General features: G+C 34.1%; 1 protein-coding gene across 5 annotated transcripts in view; it reads right to left on the minus strand.

Moving 5' to 3' along the window:
- LOC106670050 (gamma-aminobutyric acid receptor alpha-like) overlaps positions 1 to 16,595 on the minus strand; it is a 156,447-nt gene that overhangs the window by 29,709 nt on the left and 110,143 nt on the right. For all 5 annotated transcript variants that reach the window (XM_014400044.2, XM_014400045.2, XM_024227981.1 and 2 more), the window contains 3 exons: positions 13,448 to 13,668; positions 10,946 to 11,028; positions 3,383 to 3,517 (listed from right to left, as the gene is read on the minus strand). In XM_014400044.2, the coding sequence (XP_014255530.1) occupies positions 3,383 to 3,517; positions 10,946 to 11,028; positions 13,448 to 13,668 (439 nt within the window). The remainder of the gene's footprint in view (positions 1 to 3,382; positions 3,518 to 10,945; positions 11,029 to 13,447; positions 13,669 to 16,595) is intronic.

Consider the following 16,595-nt stretch of genomic DNA (forward strand, 5'->3'; position numbering starts at 1 on the left):
ATTAATGTGTTCAATTTTATTTTTGAAGCACTTAAATTGAAGGCTTTTACTGTCAATGAATGATGTTTTATTGTTGCGTCATGTAATTATTGATTTTAAGTTCACTAATTTCGTGGTCCGCTTGACTAATTAATACATTACAATTAATTAAGGTTTTTAGTTGAGATGAAAAAAAGTTAATGGCACGAGATGGATTCGAACCCACGATCTTCGGCTTGATACGCCGCTGCTCTACCACTTGAGCAAGAGCCTCGATCCACTCGGACATCAACTTCCTATCTCAACCCCATTGATTTTAAGTTAAGCGATATGTATTTGATGATGTATTTTGATTAGTTCTTACATGCTATTATAATTATAATAATAATTATTATTAATGACTTTTGTAAATAGTGTCATGTCAAATTTAAGTTGGAAGATATCTTTAACGATGTATATAACCTTATTTTGCCATTTGGCTCCCCCCCCCCCTGTAATAGCTATTGCTGAAATACAGTATTAATCTATCTATCTATCTATAACATTAATTGACCCAAAATAGGTCAAAACAAAAATTCTATATTAATTATAGTTAATAATATATTTGTACATAGAAAATACATCGACACAGCCAAATAATTTTTTTGGAAAAGTTGCGATTTATAATTTTAAGATTTTAAAGTAAGTGTGTAATTTTGGTATATACAGAATCGTTGCAGGATTATATAAAACCACTTTTTTCGGACATTAATTCTGTAAAAAATAGTAGTGTTTGATTAAATGTTGGAGCAATTTATTATAACCCAAGTATTGAAAGTTTAATAATTTTTTTATTATACCCTTGAAAACATTAAAAATGTATTTTATTAAGGAAATAATTAATTCAAATGGACTAAACATTTCTTCGAAAGTGTTTACAAACAAAGGTTATTAATGAGACGATGAGTGCGTAAACAACAGTAATAAATTGTAAACCGGAGTCAGTGATTGTCAGAGATTGCCAGCAAAGATAACAGACCTGTGATAAATTACAGTGATTAAGCGTTACGATGGTTTTTCAATTTATTGAATTCCGTTACGATTTTAGTTTGTTTATATTAAACGATAACGTCACCCGGGGTTGAAGAAAGTAATTACAATTTTATCGGAGACCGTGGATAATCACTAAATGATTTATACGCCCCATCTCTTGAAATAATCCGCTGTTATTGAAGAATTTAAGGCCTTATCAGACTTGTATACGTGCCATTGCCAAATAAATTAAACTTAAAAACGACAGTACGGATTGGTAAATGTGAATTTTACAATTTGCCAATTATTCAGAAATCGTGAGATGCGGTCTGGTGTGATGTAGGTTTGAGAAAAACATTTTCTTTATCGTGCCAACGTTTCGATCTTTATTGAGATCATCTTCAGGGCTCAATGTGTTTGTCTTCTTTGTAATTGTGCCATTCTTGAGTGTCGTGTTGAGAGTGCCCGCAGCTAAAAGTATTCTTAAGGACATCGCCAACAATGAGAAGAAACTCGCATGGGCTATCAACCAGAGAACTTTTTTGCTGAAATGCAGACAACACAAGGTATTTCCTACTCACATCAAAAACAATTTTAACTTTACAAATGCCACACTAACACAGCCAAACACCAGAATTAACGACATACATAAAGCCACAATAAATTTCAAACGAAACATTTTAAACATAGAAATCACCACGAGCATCAAAAACATAAAGACATTAACACAAAAATTACATCAATTAAAACTCAGTGCCAACATAATACCTACAGACATTTTAAAAGAATTTTACACACATCAAAAAGATGCATACAACGCCCACTTTGAACAAAATAAAAACAAACATCAAAAATTAAATAACTTAATCAACAAACAAACACCTGCTAACACAAACAAATGGTTCCTAAACCTAACCAAAACTAACATTCCTCCATAAATCCAGAACTTCCTGTCACTTGGTCCCAAACATTCCATTCCTTACAACAAAACAGATTAAAGGGCACTCTCAATACAACACTCAAGAATGGCAAAATTACACAGAAGACAAACACTTTCAGCCCTGAAGATGATCTCAATAAAGATCGAAACGTTGGCACGATAAGAAAAATGTTTTTTTGAAACCTACATCACACCAGACCGCATCTCACGATTTCTGAATAATTATCGATTAACAGTCACTAATCACTACACAATTTACCTATGTTTAATTTCATTTTTATTTTTGTTATATATATATTGAAATTTTTGATATCGAAAAATCATGTGTAATTAATTGACCTCACCGATTTATTTTCCACAAGAAGCGCAGAAATATTTGGATAAATAATAACTTTTACAATCAATTAACTCTTATGTACATCTAGTTTGGTCTATCTGATCATATTGATCAGACAGACGTGTTTCGGCTTCTCGTCATTTTCAGTACTGGTTCTGTGTGATTCCGGGTTAGTCGAATCCATTGTATAAGTTCTTGACATGTGGATGGATTATGTTGTCTTCAGAATTGTGTTTATACCTTCGGTGTGGTTCTATTTCATTTTGTTTTTATGCTGTCATTTTATTTGTTTGTGCCTTTTGTTTATTATTTTGCTGGTTGCGTTGTCGTATTCGTTGTTGTGTTAAATCTGTTCATGTTTTTTTTCTTGGTTAGTAGTACAGTTTGTAGTCTGTCCTGGTTCCTTAGTTCATTCTAGTGTTCTTAAAATGAATGAAAATTATATATAGTTAAACAAAACCCTACCTGATTTAGTTCAAGGATTATCAAAAATAATACATTCCAAAGAGATTTCGAATCATATAATTAACTGCTAAAATATTAAACTAATTATTTTTAATTGACATTTTATTACATTATCAAACATTTGTACGTTGTAGCTTGTTGAAGAAACTTTTCAGCATCTGCAACTCACATTACCAGGCAATGTAATATAAATAATAAATGTAAGTTACATCCGGTGTACAAGGATATGATAATAAATTCATTTTTATGAAATCATAATTTATTAGGAGAGACTGGATTGGATTGCAACATATTTTTTGCCTTCACAAAGCTGTAAATGTTCGGGCTTCGGTGTCGGATTCTTCACAATTCAATTTTACATAAAATTTGAACATCCATCAGAACTAACGCTGTTCAACGAGTATCATAAGGTTCATTCAATTTTGGTAATTGGGAAGTTACTAAATAAAATACATTTCAGAGGAGTCCCACTTTTCTGGAAGGATCCCCGGCATAATATTCCACTTCAAAAGATACATTATTCATCAAAATAAATTGAGTCTTTGGGACGCTACGATATAATACAAAGTAGAACAATGTAAAAACCAATTTATGTTTTAATTAATCAGTATTGAAAATGTCCCGAGATAAAAGGCAAAAATTATACTGACCTGATTTTAATTGGTCCGTCTGATTTGCAGAAGGATTCCCAATTAGATCGAATTGTGACAGCTTCATGTCTTTTGCGATGTCGACTTCAGTGCCCATTTTCCATTTGTAGACCACATCTTTGATCGTATAGCCGACTGGAAAGACAAACAGAACAAAAACTTTTTTAGTTGACGAAATTCATATTTGCTGGAATCAGTTGGGACTTGTGCTTATTCTATTTTTGTGTGCATGCGGTTGAGCGCTTTCATCCGCCGGCCAAAAGTCAAAATCGACCGCAGGAAGTTGTCAATCCCTCAATAGTTCTTATTTGACCCGGTTTGTCCTGGTTGCTCTTGCCAGGGAGGAGAAATGATTTCGGAAAGACTGGATGGATATTCAGCCCATTATCTTCGGGTTGAATTTACCATTTAGGCCTTTTCGTAATTCCTGCCTTGTTAATATTTTAAACCTGCCACTTTCCCACGCCTAAATCTAAATCACAGAAGATAATACTAACGATAAATCATTTGATTACATAATTGTCGATACTTACCAAAACGCTATTGATCAATTAACAGTAATTAACAGACTTCTTCTTAATGAAGCCCATCCCCCACACAAAACAATACTGTACAAATTTTTACAGGTTTTTCAAATTAAATTCACCCTTTTTCGAATTAAATATTTCTATATATAAATATTATAGTTAAAAAGACAAAATAATTTTACCTAATTAAGGTTTTGGTTGAGATAAAAAAGTCAGTGACACAAGCGGGATTCGAACCTGCTGCTCTACAACTTGAGCTATCGTGACTTCACTTTCATACTTTTTATCTCAACCAAAACCTTAATTAATTGAAAAGCATTTATTTCAAGCGGACTACGAAACCTAATAAATAGTATATTTTAACTTTTAAAATATATTCGATTCGTTAGTTAGAATTCTATAAGGAATGATCGGGTAGACATAGTAGTAATGGAAATGTATACACGTTTTTCCGAACTGATTTTCAAATGATCTTTCCTTTTTTTTTTATAAAAGAAAAGAATGTAAAAGATAAACTAGTCATAAAGATAGACATTATTACAAATAAACATACATTTATCGTTATATTAAATACAACAAACTTATTTTAATTTAAATCAAATTCAACTACATCAGAAAATGAGTTTAAAAGAAAAATGATTTAATTATGATGGATTAAAAGAAAATTTAGCAAAACACCGGAAAATCATTTTGTGGTGGAATAATTTAAATAAATATTAATAAATAATTAATCTTTTTATGTAAGGTTCTTGTGCTATCGTGACAATAAGTGGTAGAGCAGCGGCGTATTTAGCCGAAGGCCGTGGGTTCAAATCCCGCTCGTGGCAATAACTTTTTCATTTCAACCGAAAACCTTACATAAAAAGATTAATTAATTGAAAGAAGTAATTTGGCCAATACATCACTAAATATAATGGAATTTATAAATAAATTTATTACCTGATTTTGGTCTTAATTCGTCAATAACGCATTATGACATTTTAATAAATTGTTAATTAAATTTCCATCTTCGCAAAAATGTTGAATTTTTTTTGCAAAACATTGTATATTTGTTTTGCAGAAGAGTGAATTTGATTTGAAAAAGGGTGAATTTAATTTGCAAAAGTGTGAATTTGATTTCCAAAAAGTGAGAATTTGATTTGCAAAAAAGGGGATTATGATTTTCAAAATTGGTAAATTTAATTTGCAAAAGGGTAAATGTAATTTGAAAAGGGTTGAATTTAATTTGCAAAAATGGTAAATTGATTGACAATAGATTTCTTACTAATTAATTAACATTAATTGATGTTTTTGATCACGGGCAATTCTCACAAGGATAAGTATTCCAGTCTGCCCACCCGGACGCGACCTCTAGGGATCCGCTTTGCCGAATCCCTGGAGAGGGAGGGGATGGTACTGGGGCCGGTTCTTCCTCTGGGACACCAGGCGGTGCCGCCCTGGACCCTCCCCGCTACCAAGGAAATCCGCTCTCAGTATCCCGGATGTAAGACCGTCTTCACGGACGGCTCTAAGACCGGGGCGGGTGTGGCATGCGGGGTGTACACGCGGGAGGAGAGCTCCTCCCACCCACTCCCTAGAGAGTGCAGTGTGTACACCGCCGAGTTATACGCGATTTGGCACGCAATGCTGGGGGTGTCGGGCATGGGGGACGAAACTGTTCTCATCTGCACTGACTCCCTCAGCGCGGTGAGAGCCCTGAGAGACCTCTATTCACGGGATCCACTGGTCGGCAAAATCCAATTGAAATATGCGGACGTTGTGCGCGCCGGGAAAAGGGTGGTTTTAGCCTGGATTCCAGGACACGTCGGACTGGAGGGGAACGAGAGAGCGGACCTGGTCGCGAAAGCGGGTACTCTCGTTCCTCACAGTGATGATGTTGAGACCACCCCGATTCGGCCTGACGACGTTAAGAGAATAGTGAAAAATATGATGTTAGACAAGTGGAAGCGTCGTTGGGCCGACTCGACTGACGCGTTGGTGTCCGTTAAGCCGACGGTCGACCGGTGGAGCCCGGAGGGGATATCTCGAAGGGAAAGCGTTGTCCTGACCCGCCTGCGGATAGGCCACACACGTGCGACTCATGGGTACCTGTTGGTTGGCGCGAGTCGACCTAGGTGCCCAGCATGTCAAGTAGACAGACTCACGGTGTCGCATGTGTTGGAGGGGTGTCGCAGCTTGGCCCTGTATAGGGACCGAAATGGAATACCGCCGGGTTATAGAAGAATGCTCGAGCATGGCAGCGAATTCAAGGACAAACTTTTTAGGTTTCTAACAGATATTGGGATTATGGGTTGTATATAGAGGGGTATTTATTTTATAGGTTTAAGTTTAGCTTTAGTTTCTGGTAGAATAAAAGTATGTTGGGCGGCGGTGCAGCATATTATTTCAAGGCTCCACCGCTACTCCGGTAAACCGGTTCGGGGCGGAATATCGAGTACCCTCCGCCTCCGACCCGGATTCCAGACAGAGGATATGCATGTGTGATTGGGTTTGTATATATAGTAGTACGTATGTATTTATTGTATGAGTGAGTGTGAGAATGACTAGTTTTAGGGAACGTATGGGCGCCGAAATGACCAAAGAAGTCGATGGAGCCCGACCAGAGCCCAACCTCGGAGTCGCTTATGCAACAAGGCGGGTGACTCCCCCTGATCTATCAGGGAGAGGCCAGAGGCCTCCTAGGAGGTCTCGCAATTCTAATTCTAATTCTAATTGATGTTTTTAAATATAACTTACTAAAATCCTGTTTTTGTATAAAAAGTGAATTTAATTTGAAAAATCTGTATTACTGGTTATAATATTATGATTATAATATATTAATCATCATAATAAGTTTATTGTCATCAAAATAAGTTTATTTATGCTATAAAGAAATATACACGGACTTTGGTAAAGTTTGGCTAATTTTTCAAATAATTCAAATAGTACTTCAAGTTCTGCCAGTTTAAAAATACAAATATATAGTTTGGTTTTCTTATTTTTTCCGAGCTGTTTTTTTCATTTACTTGTTTAAGGATGGGTTGGAACTAATCACACCCATGCGCTTTTTACTTGTTTTGTTTGAGATGTCGATATAGGGGGTATCCGCCTCTCCTCAGCAGTCTTAAATTTCTAAAATGTATAGGTTTACATACGATTTTACAAGACAGTCTTTTTACAGTTAAATGTCTAAAAAAATATAATTAAATTTTGTTACGAATTGCTTGGATACATCTCCAATCCGTAATACTTCCCCCCCCCAAAAAAAAAGCCTGTATTGAAAAACTTAAAAATAGTAAAGTTGAGTACAAATTAAGATGATCACGTCAAAAAATATACATTAAGAAAACTATACAATTCCTATACAAAAGAATTAACAAGATAAAAATAATTTAAAAAACAAAAATGATAATATTGTTTTAATCTCACATGTAAATGATACAGGACAAAATAAATTTTGAGTTGGTACTACACTGTACCAGGTTTTCACAGCTGACATGCCATCACATCCCGAAACCAACACATTCACATTTGCAGACGATACGGCAATTCTCTCTAGCAACTCCGACCTTGTCATTTCTACTCAAAACCTCCAACAACACCTCATACTACTAGAGTCTTGGTGTAAAAAGAAAAGGATAAAATTTAACACAGACAAATCCACCCACATTACTTTCACTCTTCGTAAAAAGATCTCCCCCCCGTTTTCTTAAACAATATTCCCCTCCCAACTGCGGACAAGGTGCGGTACCTCGGATTGTACATCGACAAACGCCTGACGTGGAATCCTCACACAAGACTGAAACGTCAGGAGGTTATGACACGATTTAGAGTTCTTGCACGACTTCTTGACAAACGCTCTAATTTACCTCTCAAAAATAAAAGGCTGCTTTACAACACCATAGTTAAGCCGATTTGGACTTACGGACTGGAAGTGTGGGGTTCAGCCAAACATTCCAATATCCACCGCATTCAAACTGCCCAGTCTATAATACTACGAAAAATACTAGATGCTCCATTTTATGTATCGAACCAAACTACACATACAGATTTACATATTCCTTTCGTACAAGATGAAATACGTTTCCGTTACCGTAAATTTCATAAAAACCTCCCAACTAACGTAAACCAACACATCAGAAACCTCGCATCCCGACGAATCCCCTCAAACCCTCCCCGCCGACTGAAGAGACAATGGCCGCGAGATCTCCTAGGAAGTGATGGTGATGACAGTGAAAGTGATAATGACACACGTATCAATTGAACAAACAATATTATTGTAACATTGGAGTAATACCAATGGGTGTTTTCTCCACTCTTGATTTTTAATTTTGTCTTGTTTTAATTACCTTGCTCACTGTTACTTATTACCTACTTAAGGTAGTTGTAATGTACTACAAATTATTAAAAAAAAAAAGTTGGTAAAAATGTAAAAATATCAGGCAGATAAAATAATCAGAAAAAATTAATAGGGTCGGACATGGGACATAAACATACATCAAGATAAATATAAACCATGTAAACAATACGAAAATATTTTAACAATGTATAAAAATTATGTAAATGTAATAAATAAAATGTAAAAAAAACATATAACTAGTGCTAGAAAAATAATGACTATATAAGACGAAAAATGGTAAATTATAAAAGTAAAATTAAGTATGAAATACAAAAAAAAATTATAAAAAACATATCAATGCTGCCAATAACGCCACTCATTGAATATATGTAGCCTAGAGGGCCCCCACCCTACCTCTTTATATGCTTTCGGATCAAAAATGAGATGGGTGTCCAAGCAATTCTTAGCATAACTCAATTATATTTTTCAGTACATTTAAGTGTAAAAAGGCATGTTTTGTCAAATAGTATGTAAACCTGTACGTTTTAAAAATTCAAGACCGATGAGAGGGATGCCCCCTAAATCGATCTCTTAAAACAATAAAAAGGGCATGGGTGTGATTAGTTCCAACCCATTCTTAAAGAAATAAACAAAAATCTAGATTTTTATGATTTCAAATTTTCTTGGACGTTATTAATATGCAAATTTTTATATGTTGTAATTGTGACAATTGCATTTTCCCCCATTTTAATGATAATTTTCTGTATATCTACTTAAAAGTTATTAAAGTTAAAATATGTAATAAATGTCAATATGGCATGTAGAATAAATAAATATTTTAGTGTATTTATTTTTGAAAAAAAGTAGAATACAACATATATTTTATACTGTTTGATTAAAAATCTCATATGTGCACAATTCTTTTTTATAGGTCCAAAACAGCCATCACCTTGAAATGAGAGCGTGGACAAAATGTATGAAATTGTGCTTTATGGGGGTTCCTAGAATTATAAATTTACTCGCACCATAAATCTTATATTTAAAATTTAAATTAATAAGTTTATGGGAACAATTGGAAGGGAATATGGCCAAATAAGTGAAAAACAGTTAGAGTTGAAAAAAGGCGTAAATCCTTGGTGCCAGCTTGAATAATTAAAACGGCATCAGATTTTGTTTTGACATCCTTCGACCCGGTTCCTGCCAAAACGCCACGTTCTAAACATAGAAACTTGGAGGTGCTCTTGAAATGCTGTTAACTTAGCTGCCAACCCGGTCCCAATTTTACGAGGATTATTTTCTGTATTTTTGACTGTGCCAATAAATAAAAAAGTGCTGTTTTAAGATTTGACTTTAACAAAGATTTACAACGGGTACTATTTGATCAAAGAAGCTATTTCTTTGCCAAAGTAAGGCTGCTGAACTGAACCAATTCCATTTCAGATTTAGACTTTTAAACTGTTTGATGATTGGTTTTATTTTGTGTAGTTTGTGAGAGGTGATTACTGAGAAAAGAAGATAATTTTAATTATATAAACTAATTTGTATAATTAACTAATTAATCTTCATGTAGGGTATTGGTTGAGATAAAAAAGTCAGTGTCACGAGCGGGATTCGAACCTCGACCTTCGGCTAAATACACTGCTGCTCTACCATTTGAGCTACCATGACTTCAATCCACTCGGACACCAACTTCCCATCTCAACCCCACCTTATTTGAATTTTCCCTCCTTTTTGCCTTTTTCAAATGTCGTGTAATCAATTTAATTCTCGGTGACAAATGAAATGGCCACGGAGAACTTAATGAAGATATTCTTCATTTTACTTATTAAATCCATTGGAGTTCGTGGCCCGATTGACCAAATAACTTCTTTCAATTATCTTCATGTGAGGTATTGGTTGGGATAAAAAAGTCAGTGTAACGAGCGGGATTCGAACCCACGACCTTCGGCTAAATATGCCGCTGCTCTACCACTTGAATTATCGTGACTTCGATCCATTTATCTTAGAAGTCTCGGAAGTTGGTGTCCGAGTGGATAGAAGTCACGATAACTCAAGTGGTATAGCAGCGGCGTATTTAGCCGAAGGTCGTGGGTTCGAATCCCGCTCGTTACACTAACTTTTTTAGGTCAAGATGTATCAACTTCATTAATACATGAAGATTAATTAATTGAAAGAAGTTATTTGGTCAATCAGACCACGAACTCTAATGGAGTGTATAATTATTTTTTTTAATATAGTTCAATGATAAATAAATTTTTTCTTGTATGTTCATGAATTGTGTTCTGGCCTACCCTGAGATCTTTATTTGCCAATGCAGGAGTCTATTTCGTGGAGTACAGATTGTTGATATTAAAAATAAACAAATAAATTGGAAGTCAAAAATTTCCACTAAATAAATCGTGCTGAATGAATTAGAAAAATTAAGAAAAAAATATCCTTTTTTTTGTAAGACGACTCTTGGGTCTGCAGGGTGATGCACCAGTAGTTCTGATAAATGTTTGTTTTTCCTATCTTCGATGTTTTGGCCTGATTGAAATGAATGATTTGAATTGAATGATTAGAAACGACAAGACTCCTAAAATATTTCAAGCAACTATTTGAAAACTATTGTTGAAACATCGAGTTAAGTCATAGCACCAATTTATTTATAATTAGTAGATAGCAATCAATATCTCTTTGGGCAATAAAATTATCCAAATTATTTTAATTGGTACTTACAGCTTCCGAATTTCAGTGGGCATCTCTGGGTGTCCATCGGAAAGTTTTCTAGGTTCATTGGGCAGCCAGCTTTTATTGTCAATCTGCAACAATGTTTTGGGCCAATCAGAGTACTTAAATTTTGTACGCTAGGTTAAAATTGGGTATAATTTATACAATTGTAGGGTTTACAGATTTTAAAATTGTCATAAAATTTTCTTAGCTGGCTTCAATATGGCGTAGAGAGACATTTTTTTGTCTTTCGATTTCAAGAACATATCGATTCGCGTCCCCGGGAGCAGGGGACAGAACGGCTCAACGTTTACATTTAAATGTTCGTGACCCCGTATTCCGCGGAAGGATAAACGGTCCCTAATCCCCGGAGTGCGGATGGTCCTGAAATACACGCTTTCAGAGGTCTGGTTAGGAGTCGTATCGAATTTTGCATTTTTAAGTTTTCGCGGGTTTCGCCGAGACTCGCAGAAAACCGGTTGCGGGACTCGACGGTGAAAAGCAGAGGAGGGATCGTTAATTATCTGACAGATTCAATCTTCGAAGTTGTTAAGCCCTCCTCATTTACTGCTGATGTTGTCCCATGTCGCCCCTTTGCCCGTTACTAACACTGTCTGTCGTAAACCTTACTCAATTCCATTTTTTACGACACTAAAATATATTCTCCTGATTAAACTGTGATATCCTGTTGACGGTTAAAACACATAACTGTTATTCTTGGTCATTATAGTTTGCGTATTCTCCTATTTGAAAACATATATGACCACAAAAGTCAAGTTTTCTTCTATAATTGAGAATTTAAGTTATTAGAGAAGTTAACGTTATTGAAGAAGTTAACTTACAAGCTTTTTCTCCAGGATAAGCAAAAGCCCTCAATATGTTGAAGCTAAGATTCGGAGAGAGAATGAATGAACGAATGAACGATTTATTTATTGATCACGCAAGATTTGACTCCAGGACTACTATTACATCCACTGAATTACATATTTGCAATAAAATAAGTTATCTACTTTATACACTTTCGCACATTATTTTAAACTCTATATAACTTGAACTTAACAAAGAAGAATAAACAAAATAGTACGTTTACAATACTATAAATAAAAAAAAGAGAAAATTAATAAAATACAAACGAAATACAACTGTAAAGGGAAATTTGTAAAACCTGGTAGAGCGTAACAGACAGAAAGACAGAAACATTATATGAAAGTGTGTGGGAGAGAATGAGAGAGAGAGTTAGAAATAGAGAGATAAAGATAGATAGAGAGAGAGAGAGAGGTAGATAGAGAGATAGATAAAGATATAGATAGATAGGTAGATAGATAGATAGATAGAGAGAGATAAAGAGAGAGAGAGTGAGAGAAAGAGAGATAGATGTATAGAAAGAGAAAAAGCTAGATAGATAGAGAGAGAGAGAGATAGATAAAGAAATAGATAGATAGGTAGATATACATATATATATANAGAGAGAGAGCGTGAGAGAAAAGAGAGAGAAAAAGAGAGAGTGGGAGGGAGAGAAGGATGAAAAGAGAGAGAAGTATATAAATTTATAAACAAATAAGAGATAATCATTTTTAACTTCCTTTCAAATCGAATTTATTCAGAAGTGAGAATTATTGAAGAGTTCCTTTAAAAATTTATATTTATTAAAACTTTATTTTTTTCCTCAAACCAACAAAAACGTTCACTGACACTATAAAGCACTTTTTGTTTTCAAATTAAATCATTTTTTTTGTATTGACCTAATGGATTTCCTGCGGTTTTCTAACCCTTTTAGGCCGACGCGCAGCTAAAACGGGTTGACAGATCTTGGAGTGGTGACAACTGGTTAGTACTTATTTTGTCGCACAACTTTACATTCGAACTGCTTCAATAATTGCAATATAATTGGTAGGCTCATATCGGAAAATTAATTCCAAAGAAGGTTTATAATAATTCAGGGAAATCTTTGGAAAGGTGATTATTATTATTTATGGTTATTTTCGACGTTGAAATGAACCTTTTGACTGGATGCTGAAAGAATGAGTTCATTACAATTCTTTATTTGCGCGATTTGATTTACGTTTCAAAGATTTTGTTTCCGTACAATCTTTTATTTAATCTTATCAACATTAAAAACCTAAACAATAATGAATAATGATAATGCTATAATAATGATGTACTAAAGTGGTCCGATTTTGTCCATGGGAAACAAATTGGGTGTAGTTAGCTCTTTTCGTCCAGAATAATTGAAATCTTCGACACAAAGAATATTATTTTCTTTCACTTAATGGTCAGACAATTCGTTATTAAGTATATTCAACATAAAAATAGCTAATCCGATACATATCATACATATTAACCTAGAATTTACGTTATTATCTTACGCAAAACCTATCTACTCCATCTTTTAGAAACCAATTTGGTCAAAATCTTGGAATTTAAGAAGAATAAATTCATTTCCTTAATTTCTCCTACCTGAAAAAACCGATAAAATTTATTTATAAAACTAAAGCTAAAATGAATAATTACCTGGATGAATAGAGCACCCTTCCGTCTTGAAAGAGCCTCACAAATTTGTTTGGTGATGTTATAGTGTGGAGGTAGCTTTGTTTCCCGTTGTAAAAATATGTGTCTGGCTTCCATATTCTCTTCAGCATGGTAATGCTCAAAGCGAGAGTGTCCTTGTGCCCTGAATAGGCCAGCCTAGTGTCGACCCAGGTCTGCCTGAAGTAGCAGTCCATCGAGTAAGTCTGAAAAAAATGTCCAAAAGCAGCTGAGTTTAAATAAACTATTGATCTATGAAGTAAAAGGAAAGAAAAGCCGGTTTGACTATGTTGAAACATTTCGACTTCATGAGGCCGATGGGTGCCATCTTATCGATTACGAGATTCCCACCTTTCTACTACAGTAACAGAATGATCAGCGTTTATAATTTTTACTTAATAAAAAAATAATTTTTATTTGACCAGAAGAGAGTAAATCAATGTCGAAATTGGGGGTGTTATTTGAATGGCGTTCGCTTTAATATTCCTATAGGTAAAAAAAACTATGTACATTATCGCTTCAAAATAATGCTCATTTATGAGAATAAAAATAAGATAATATATTTTAAGGATGTGTATTATGTTGAAGAGGATCAGGTTTATGGTCTTGAATAAAGTTACAAATTTATGCCAACACTACATATACGACATATAGTCGCATCATCAGGGCGGATTCTTGACCAAAGCGTTGCTCGATGTTTTGATAAAATACCATGATATGATACCAGATGATGAATGTTACGGAGAGGATCAATAATTTTTTTTCAAGATCAGGAATATAGTCTTGAATGAAGTTACAAATTTATGCCAACAATTCGCCCAGCTTTCGCCATATATAGTCCCATCATGATTTTGTTGTACAGTGTGTTACAGTATGTTAAATAGGGTTTTCTAATAAAGCTAAATGTTTACAGAGTATGACTTGTGCAAGTCTATCTAAATAACTGTATAATTAAGTTCATTTTAAAGTACCTCTCTCTCTAGCTCTGCATATCTCTCACTCCATTTATCTCTCTCTCTCACACCCCCTCTATATCTCTCTCCCTCTCTCATACACTACGATTTATTTAAAATTTGCTCTCTCACTGTCATTCTCTTTCAATCTTTCTCTTTCTCTATCTTTCTGCCTTGCACTCTTTTTATACCTGTATTTCTTTCTCTCTCTCTCTCTCTCTCTCTCTCTCTCTCTCTCTCTCTCTTTCAATGACTATCTCTACCTTTTTCATACTGTCTTTTTATCTATCTATTTTTCTCTCACTCTCTCTGTCTGTTCTTCTGTCTCTTCCGCTCTGCTCAACGCTGTCTTCTCTCTCACACACTATCTTCACTCTATGCTATCGGCTTTATTGTTTATCCTATATGTAAATAGAATATATTAAGAAAGTACTAACTGCCTCTACGCTGATGTCCTGGATTTAGATGCATAATCATAATTATGAAATAAAAATGAAAGAATATTAAAATTGCATAGCGACATAAAAACTAAAACAATAAATTAATAAAAATGGAGCGATCATTATGGTTTATCAATTATTATTTAAAAAAATGTAATGCTATTTTATTACGACATCACAAACAGTATGAAAATTTAAAGAAATATAATATCGTAGAAATCAAAATTGATGATAATATATTAATTTTAAACACAAATTGATAAAGCTTGTAGCAGAATACATTCCATTGTATATCATTAAAAAAACAACTATTTAATGTTAATAATTCATCCATAAAACTAAAGCTTTTTAATCTATCTAGTAAACATCTTCACAAGTTACATATTACTATAAATGTGTATTCGATACACCTGTAATCTAAACTATTATGCTAAAATTTATGACAAATTCTATATTCTATTCATTGTAAAAATTGATGATTTGTTAAAATACACAATTTTGACTATTTTTCATGACAAAATCACAATACAAGAACCATTATATCTATTTGATATTGTTTCTCATTTTAAAGTAAAAAAACAAAACTACTTTTACTCGTTCTCAAACTGCATTTAAAATGTCATTGTGTCGTACACACTGTTTTTATAATTCATTCTGTCCTAAATCTATAAAACTGTAAACAATTTACCCAATGTGTAGAGATNAAAAGGATTAATCAATTGAAAGAAGTAATTTGGTCAATAGACCACTGTATATGATTTTAAAATAATGTTTGATAAGTACAAAACAAATTCAGAAATAAATCATCGACTTACTCAGCATCTATGAAATCAAATATTTTACTTTCCGTGATCTTATATAATGTCTAAACCCAAATAGTTTTTTTGTATTTATCGCAATGGTATTATTATATTTCGCCGGTGCTCGTTTGATTGTGCGTGCGAGTTGAACTTATTGGGAACAGTTGGTTCATGACAGGTCGACTTATTTTCATTATTAGCCTTTCGTTGTAATATTTAATTATATTATAATCCCGATTTGTTATATTACTTCGTTAATTTCTTATATTGCTTAATAAAGTAAAAATCTTTTGAAGCTTGTAATATAAGGAAGTGAGCGAGTGTACTATGGCCATCGGTCCATCTACTTTTGCCAGTTGTTCTTTTGTAATATCACACAGTGTGAATATAATAAAATTAAATTTTGTTTGATTAATTGAATATTTTGATTTTATCCTATAAGGAAAAAATAAGGAAGGTATGAATTACATAGTTTTCCATATAGTTATTGTCGTATTGTTGACTATTCAGCTAAGGCCTTAATGGTTTTGGGGCATATTATTACACAAGTTTTGAAAATATTTGGTGCATGCAAACAGCCTGAAGTTATAAATGAGGAACTTCGCCTGCGGCCGGACCTGCGTTGTGACAGTGACCGCAAGGGCCAAAGCAAACTCTGCTAGAATGAGCACGATGGGAGAACGAGGGGCGTCTGGCTAATTATTTTACCGTTCAATCTCCCAGCAGAAAATTCGATAAGCTATAATTGCCAATATCGGTTTATGTTTTTATGCCCATAGGGGGAATCAGAGCTACCACTCCTTTCTTTTCTTCATGACTCGAAGGAAAAATATTATTGTTTAATCCTACGCGATTCCTAATTGGTCGGATTTATTCTAATCGGTTTCCTTTTTCAACGATTTTCGGGAAAATTAAGATGGGAAATGACACTATGCATTTC

This window comes from Cimex lectularius, unplaced genomic scaffold (genome assembly GCF_000648675.2).
Source record: "Cimex lectularius strain Harlan isolate CLEC.00 unplaced genomic scaffold, Clec_2.1 scaffold38, whole genome shotgun sequence".
In the NCBI taxonomy this organism is placed as follows: Eukaryota; Metazoa; Arthropoda; class Insecta; order Hemiptera; family Cimicidae; genus Cimex; species Cimex lectularius.